The 8,420-nt window shown below is 34.2% G+C and overlaps 1 protein-coding gene across 1 annotated transcript; it reads left to right on the top strand.

The window, feature by feature from the left end:
* The first annotated feature begins 3,737 nt into the window (after nucleotides 1-3,737).
* On the top strand, nucleotides 3,738-4,678 carry LOC120121490 (germin-like protein subfamily 1 member 16). Its single transcript, XM_039140836.1, has 2 exons — nucleotides 3,738-3,928; nucleotides 4,021-4,678. Exons 1-2 carry the CDS (start codon nucleotides 3,802-3,804, stop codon nucleotides 4,554-4,556), a joined length of 663 nt encoding a protein of 220 aa, XP_038996767.1. The 5' UTR covers nucleotides 3,738-3,801; the 3' UTR covers nucleotides 4,557-4,678.
* Nucleotides 4,679-8,420: the final 3,742 nt, after the last annotated feature.

An 8,420-nucleotide genomic window follows, 5' to 3' on the forward strand; every position in this document is an offset into this window, starting at 1 on the left:
TTTATTGTTGTATGTTGATGACATGCTTGTTGCAGGTTCAGACATGCAAGAGATTATAAACTTGAAGTAAAAATTGTCGAAGCAGTTTGCAATGAAAGATCTGGGTGCAACAAAATAGATTCTTGGGATGAGAATCAAGAGAGACACAAAGTCGGTGACTTTGATGTTATCACAGGCTAAATACATAAACAGAGTACTCTCCAGGTTCAACATGCAAGATGCTAAACCAGTAAGTACACCTTTAGGTGTTCATTTTAGACTCTCCAAATAGCAGTCACCAAAGACGGAGGAAGAACGTGCACACATGGTGTAGGTACCGTATGCCTTAGCAATTGGAAGTCTGATGTATGCCATGGTTTGTACCAGACCAGATATTACTCATGCAGTGGGAGCTGTTAGCAGGTACATGAATAATCCGGGCAAGGTACACTAGGAAGCAGTCAAATGGATCCTCAGATATCTGCGGGATACTACAAACAAAGCACTTTGTTTCAAAGGTAGAGATACGATACTGACAGGCTATGTAGATGCTGACTTAGCTGGAAATGTTGACATCAGAAGGAGCACTACAGGGTATGTCTATACTCTAGGAGTACTGCAATGAGTTGGGTTTCTCAACTACAGAAGATAGTTGCTCTCTCACAACTGAAGCAGAATATGTCACTGTTATAGAAGCAAGCAAGGAGATGGTTTGGCTGCAAAGTTTCTTGAAAGAGTTAGGCAAGAAACAAGAAAACAATGTCTTGTATTGCGACAGTCAAAGTGTTATCCATCTAGCAAAGAATCCGTCTTTTCAATCCAGGACGAAGCACATACAATTGAGATATCATTTTATCCGGTCTCTTCTGGAAGATGAGATTTTAAAACTTGAAAAGATTAGTGGAGCTCAAAATCCGGCATATATGTTGACAAAGATGGTGACTACGGACAAATTGAAGTTGTTTTCAGCTTCAGTTGGCATGCTAGAATAAAAGACCAAAAATGCTGCTGCATTGATCAAGGTGTGAAGACAGATTAAAATCGGTCTTCAAGTGGGAGATTGTTGAAAACTAAAAAGCACATGGGCTGCTTGGAAAAAAAATTGGGGGGCTGAATTTTGTTGAATTTTAGGCATTGAAAAATTATTTTTAGTCATTGGACTTTAAGATATTTACAAAGATTAGTCCTTAAGCTTCAACTATAAATACCCTAACCCATTTAGCTTCAAAATTATCCCAAATCATTTCTTTCTCCCAATACTAGAGAGCTTTCTTGTGAGTAGTGAGTGTTTTGTAAACACCTGTAAATTTTTTCTCTTAGTAAAAGATTTGCAGTAGTCCGGAGACGTAAGCAAATTGGTTGAACTCCGTTATCAATTTCGGGTATTATTTTTCCGCTTTTATTTCGCATTCTCACTAATCTGGTTATAGAGAAATTAATTGTTCTCGTTTATTTCTCAACATATCCAACACTCATTTAGATTTCGAGTAATATAGTTGATGAAAAAATTGTGATTATGACGACTATTGCGATTCATATCTTCTGGTTTAAACGAAGAGTCACAGTCAGTGGTTCAAATCAGAAAGGATGAATCGTCGACAAATATCAACAAACATAAAAACTAATCGAACATATATGATAGGATACGAAAAGTGAGAATACCCGAGACACCAAATATGAAAGCCAGCTGCTGATACCCAACAATCCCATTTTGATTGATATACGCCTGAAGCACTTCACACTGTCTATCAGTAACGAAGAACTTAAGTCCCAATGCTCTAAAATAACATTATTTATACACTCAAAATAATAGTTAGGGGACACTGATTAATGTTTCAAGTTCAAAGCATGCAGTTTCGTGGTTCTGGAGATGCCATGGCCCATGGAGATAATTTCATGGTTTAAAGCATACAGTATTGGTGGACTGTTGATGAACTTGAGTCTCAAATCTTAAGTTGATCTTTTACTAATCCAGGATAGAAGTTGGGTGTTCCTCAAAATAAAGTGGGAGGGAAATGTGTATATTTTCAGTGAGTTTGATTTGGAAACGCTTTGCATTTTCAGCCACTCGATTCAAAACATTGTATAATTCTGTTTCACATTCTTCATCGTCAGTACATTTTCGATTTGAATTCGGATATTCAGTTGTTCATATTCATGTGCAACAAAAAGGTACTTATATAGTAATAGACCCAACATTTTTCTCATTGTGATATTAATCCAAAGAAAAACAAATGGAAATGAACCTCTTCTGGTAAGTTGTAACGTAAACGGCTAAATCTCTTGGCTAACACTGAATTATCAAACATGACAAGTTTCTGATTTGGTAAACACTGTGTTAGAATCGTGTCATCTAATTTTTTTTATAGAGTCCGAGATTATTAAGAAAAAATTTACTTAAAATAGGAGTTAAGGATATGTAGTGACAAGTGGCGAAGTTTAGAATAAAATAGAAGTTCAATTCATTTAAAACTCTACTTTTTTCTTTGCGCGATAAAGAGTAGAAGATTCAATAGATTTTTTCTATGTAGTGTTGTTTGTTAAAAAAATTTCTCTCTATAGATAGATATTAGGGATTGGGATGAGTATGTTATTCTCGACGAGCACCGCGTAACACCACTAACGATGAACACCATTAATTTAATTTATAAAAATTTAAAATTCTAAAGGATTCAACTTATAATTATAAATTAGTTAAAAATCTAAAGGTAAATTATTTAAAATAAAATATTAATTACATTATTTTCCATAGTTTTTTAACAATATTTTGATAAAAATTATAGGAAAATAATATCATTAATATTTTATTTTAAATAATTTATCTTTAGATTTTTAACTAATTTATAATTATAGGTTGAGTACTTTAAAATCTTAATTTTTTATAAATTAAATTAACAATGCTCAGTGGTGTTCAACAGTGCTCGTCGAGCGTTGTAGAATGTTCCTAGGGATTATGATTTAGAAGTAAGTTCATTAAACTCTAAATCACCTTTATACACAAATTTTCTTATATTTTTTGAACACAATAAATAGAGTTTTTCTATGTTAAATATTATATTTTTAATTTTATGATTGTCTTATACTCGTTATTATCGTGCTTACATTATTACATATGGTTATTACTGCAAAGAGTATTATGTATTTATATCAAATAATTTTCCCATATTAGTTAGTTTGTGACCTTCCACGCGGTAAAATTCATAGTAGTAGTTAACCACACCCCAATTTATATATAAATATTAGTTGAATTACCTTCAATCGATCAATTTTCTTCTTACTTAACTAAGGAAGCAGGTTTTGCGTCAATAAAAATGTTTTTCCATCACATAAAAATACTAGCAGATGTTTTTGTCATCAGATTTGTTAAGCTCGTTTTATCTGCTGCTTAATGCCATTCTCAACTACCAATCTTTTAACAACTCTCTGTTTACTTGATCAGTTTTCTGCAAGAAATCTGGGTATATTCTTTGAGCAATGTTTATTTGCTAATTACTAGTTCGATAAAGAGTCTGAGAAGTCTATGATCAGAAATCTGAAATCTGATAGCAGGAGCTTAAACTGCAAAAATACCATAGACAGAAACATGAAAAATAAGTTCCAGAAAAATAAGCATGCAAATCCATAGAATGAGTAAATTCAAGCCGCTAAACTCTGATACGTTCCCGGTCAGCTGACCGTGTCAGTCTTTACCTGCTACTCGTGGAAATATAATGAAGTGATTGTTTGTTTCCATCTATAAAAAGCTTCATCTGCCATGCAAAGTTCCTCAATATTCTCCAAAGCAATAGCAAACAAGAAGTTAATCACTTCTGCTATATCATAATGAAAGGAATTCATTCCATTCTTATAGCTTTCAGCCTCTTGGCTTTGGCTTGCTCATTGGCCTCAGCGTATGATCCCAGTCCTCTCCAGGATTTCTGTGTTGCTGTCAAGGACATCAAAAATGGAGGTATGTAGTCAACTTTATGTTAAGCCTCAGCTGAAGAAAATTCAGTTTAGTTTCAATGTTTTAATATAACTTTTAACGTTTCTTCATTGCAGTGTTTGTAAACGGTAAATTCTGCAAAGACCCAAAGCTTGCAGTTGCAGAAGATTTCTTTTTTTCAGGCCTAAACAAGCCGGGGAACACAGCTAATCTAGTTGGATCAAATGTCACTATGGTCAATGTTGATGCATTACCAGGACTTAACACTCTCGGCATATCTCTGGTTCGAATCGACTATGCGCCTAATGGCGTTAACCCTCCTCACACTCACCCTCGAGGATCTGAGATCTTACTTCTTGTCCAAGGCACACTTCTTGTCGGCTTCGTTACATCGAACACGGACAACCGTCTCTTCACGAAAATATTAAACCCCGGAGATGTTTTTGTTTTCCCATTCGGTATGATTCATTTCCAGTTCAACATAGGGAAAACTGCGGCGGTCGCCTTTGCTGGTCTCAGCAGCCAAAATGCTGGGGTTATCACCATTGCTAATGCAGTGTTTGGCTCAAACCCACCGATCAACCCAGATGTTCTCACCAAGGCCTTCCAATTGGACAAGAATACGGTTAAGTATCTCCAGTCTCGGTTCTGATCGGACTAAAAAGTACTGTAAGAGCTAAATCAAAACCTCAGAAGTTTGTTTGAAATAATGTTGTGGTGTTATTGGTGTCGTAGTGTCCTACGTGCTATTATATAATGAATTAGCTGTTATTGGAATTTGAATTTGAGTGCGAGTGTTATAGTTAATGTCCAGCATGAATAAAGGAAGATATGGTGGCCTGTAATGTACCTATCTCTTGTATCCTCTGTGTGGGGTCATTTTGGATATGAACTCAGAATATATTATTAGAATTATGAGGTTTGACAGTGACTTGTGTCGTTTTATTGTCAAAATAATTATGATTTTTTAAAAATAAATAAAGAAAGAAAGAGAGAAAATAGAGTAGGGAAGCAAGGTCTGACCACAGGGACTCTAGTATTTCTGATGAACTGAAATCTCTGATTTAAAAAATGATGAGATAAGGTAGAATTTTGGATGAGATTAAATATGTGGTTTAAAAGTTGTTTCTAAAATAAAAGATAATAATTAAAAAAAGAAAATAATTAATTAAATAATTTAAAGTGTCAGGATAAAAAGAAACTTATAGTGAAATTAGCCTTTGGCTTCATCTTTTGCCCCAAATTCCTATTGATTCTCATAATAAATTTTCCTTCGGTTATTCACCGGTTATAGTCTACAGGGCCCAACCCCTGTAGCTTATTTTCTCTTGTGAACCGATAACCCAAAATATATTTTTGGATATCAGTCCTTTACGGAGACTAACTACGACTATCGTCGTTAGCGTCAAACTGTTTTATAGATCTAGAAAAACCCTACTTGGATTATTTTGCCTCAATGAGAATCGAGCACAATCTCAATTTTCCTTAGCGGACCGCCGCTAAGTGTGTTCACAGGAAGTCGAACTTGCTACCAGCCGATTCTTCTCCCAACTATAAATCAGAACAACTTCCGAACCAACATCGACTTTTTGATTAAAAATCATTTTGATTTTAAAAAGATAGGTCGATTACCAATCTTATTCCTCTAGAAAATTGAGAAAATAACTCAAAGTTATTTTAGTGCATTTCAATCCTCACAATAGGGATTGAGTCATCGCTTTAGCACTTGACTATGGAGAAATTAGCTAAGTATGACAATTATACTTAGCATCTTTAAAAATTAAAATTAAAACAAAGAAAAACTTTGAAAAAGAAAATATAACTTTTATAAAACCAAAGGAAAGAAGAAGAATGAATTATGAATGTGTTTCTAGGCTTACACTCAGAGGGTATTTATAGCTTTTAAAATCTTAAAAATAAAGAAAATATAATTCCTAAAATAAAAGAGATAATTCCTAATGAAAATATTTAAACTAAAATGCTAAAAAAAAGATAAGATAAAATATAATATTTATACTAATATCCTAAAAACATGAGTTTAACTTAAATTCGAATTGTAGAAACGTGCGGCAGATCTATTCGTCCTATTAGAAGCGCTGACTGGACCTTCTAGAAGGTGTTCAATCATCGCCTCGTTAGATGCGTCATGTCCGGAGTCATGCCCACTAATCCAACCTTGATTCTGAAAACAAAAAAACAGCATAATTCATCCTTTTAGTGCAATTTTCAGAATCTAGTGTCATGCACAGAAAATGAATCAAAACGAAAAAATCAGCCACAAAAACTAAAAATTAAAGAGCAATTTAAAGTTGAAATAATAACTAAATAAAACACCTAACAAATTCCACCTCACTTATCCAATGCTTATCCTCAAGCATTCCTCAATTAACATATCAAAATCACAAGTTGTCATCTTCAATTTCAATTTATCCTCAAACTTCCAATCAAACTAAGTTCATGACAATTTTCGAATTCAAGATACAATGCAAAGAAACAACTAAGGAGAATTTTAAGCAAGCAAATATCCCAATTATTTGCTAACATCAATAAAACATAACTAAATACCTCACAGAGATCCACACAAACTTGCTCAAAGTGTTTAGGGTAAATTAAAATCACTCAAACCGTAACTAATCAAGATATTACCATATGCTTGGAATCCAATCAAGTCTCCACTACTAAAGGTGAACATAATGAAATAATCATGGGGTCTTCAAATCAGGGTATAATGGGGCTTAGGTTAGGGTAGGAAAAAGGCCATGCTGATCGGTTTAAGTACAAAGACAAGAGATTTACAAATTATTCCTAATCTTCATAAAATAAAATAAAATCAAATCAAACATATAAACATATAAAAACATAAACATGAATATTTTTTCATTCTTTTGCACCTTTTTTTTTTTCATTTTTTTGCCGTTTTTCTGCATTGTACTGCTGTTTGAACCATTTTTAAAATAAAAATGAAAAAAATAATAAAATAAAATAATAAATAGAGAACATACATCAATGTAAGCAACTAATTTACTTATCTTGATATGATTAGGAAAGAGGGATAAAAATAAAGGGTTGGGTTTAATTATGTGGTGTAAAACAAAGAAAAGGGATAAAGGCTCAAAAGGTGGCTCACTAATGGATATATAAATGGGTAGGTTTTTTTTGGGGGGGAAATGGGTTTAAACCTAAGTGCACCTATCACATTAAAACATTATAACCAACATGTAATCTCGATATGCATTATGATTACAAGTTATAGAATATCATAGCTAGTTCTGTACAATCAAGTCAAACAATGAGCAAGAAAGAAAATATATTCTCGTTAGGCTCGAATCTCACAAGAAAAGGCTTATATGTACTGAGTCAAGTTTATCTCCATCAACAAATGCATGAAATATCAATACTTAGCAGAAAATCACCAGCTATACCAATCACCATCATGCAAATTGAATTCGATCAAAACAAGGTCACAATCCAAAAGGAAACAAGGGTATAAAGTGAATTTCAAGATAAGCACCTAAAGAATCTCAACTAAGTTAGCTCAATGGAATCGAGGTACCTATGAGCTTCATAGATCCCACTGTGTGGATGTTCGGCCGATGGTGGCTGTGGAGAAGTCCTTCGGAGAAAAACTCACTGATTACGAGGTGTGATAGTGCTGGAGGAACTATGTGAGAAATGTCGGGGGTGCCGGCAAGGAGGCCCATTGTGTCCAAACACCTAGCATCCAAAGTATCCATTGCAAAAGCATAAGTAAATTGAGTAGTATCAAACATCAATGGAAACAAACAAGATGAAAGGTGAGTAATATAAGATCCGAGAATAAGGGGCGATCAAAGCACACAACCCGCTCAAAGGCCCGGGCGAACCAAAATCCCAAATTTACCTTAGTATCAGTTTGCGTACACTATAAAAAGAACAATTCAACTTTATTTTATGCGGACGTAGTATCATTATGTCCAGAATAATTATATGCTAAGAATCGGTGGATATAGTGGAGAGTGGGGTCATGAATGTGCCATGATTTAGTAATGCGTGCATTGTACTAAACTCCCGTCGATCCTGTGAGAGCCTCATAAGTTATGTCAGTGTCGAAATCCTGAGGCATCTCAAGTAAAGTAATCAGATATCCATGATTCGTGATATCCGTCACGAACACCATAGAAAAAGCAAAATCATTCACAGACATTCTAAAACACTGGCTAAGAAATCGAAATGATATAACATCAGGAGAGTTGATAGAAATGACTCGATGTTGTAAAAGGTAATGTAGCATAAAATTTGAACACCAATTCATAATACGTGCTACACCTAATTTTAGGATAAATTCCCAACCAATGACAGAAAAATAATTATAGACATAATCTCATAAATGTAAAGTATCAAGAGTACGAGAGGAAATATACTTGCAAACCTGAAACCGATGATACCGGATGCTGTCGAACCTCCGGGACTCTTCATTATCAAATTGAAGATATCCATGGAGAATTTCTTAATTGGGACCGAATAAGTTCGATCATGA

Source organism: Hibiscus syriacus, unplaced genomic scaffold (assembly GCF_006381635.1).
Source record: "Hibiscus syriacus cultivar Baekdansim isolate YM2019G1 unplaced genomic scaffold, ASM638163v2 tig00110374_pilon, whole genome shotgun sequence".
NCBI lineage: Eukaryota > Viridiplantae > Streptophyta > Magnoliopsida > Malvales > Malvaceae > Hibiscus > Hibiscus syriacus.

Bases quoted from the DNA above. Each gene is read 5' to 3' on its own strand.
- LOC120121490 (XM_039140836.1), top strand. From the start codon at position 3,802: ATGAAAGGAATTCATTCCATTCTTATAGCTTTCAGCCTCTTGGCTTTG. The intron at 3,929-4,020 runs GTATGTAGTCAA...TCTTCATTGCAG, and splicing joins CAAGGACATCAAAAATGGAG to TGTTTGTAAACGGTAAATTC.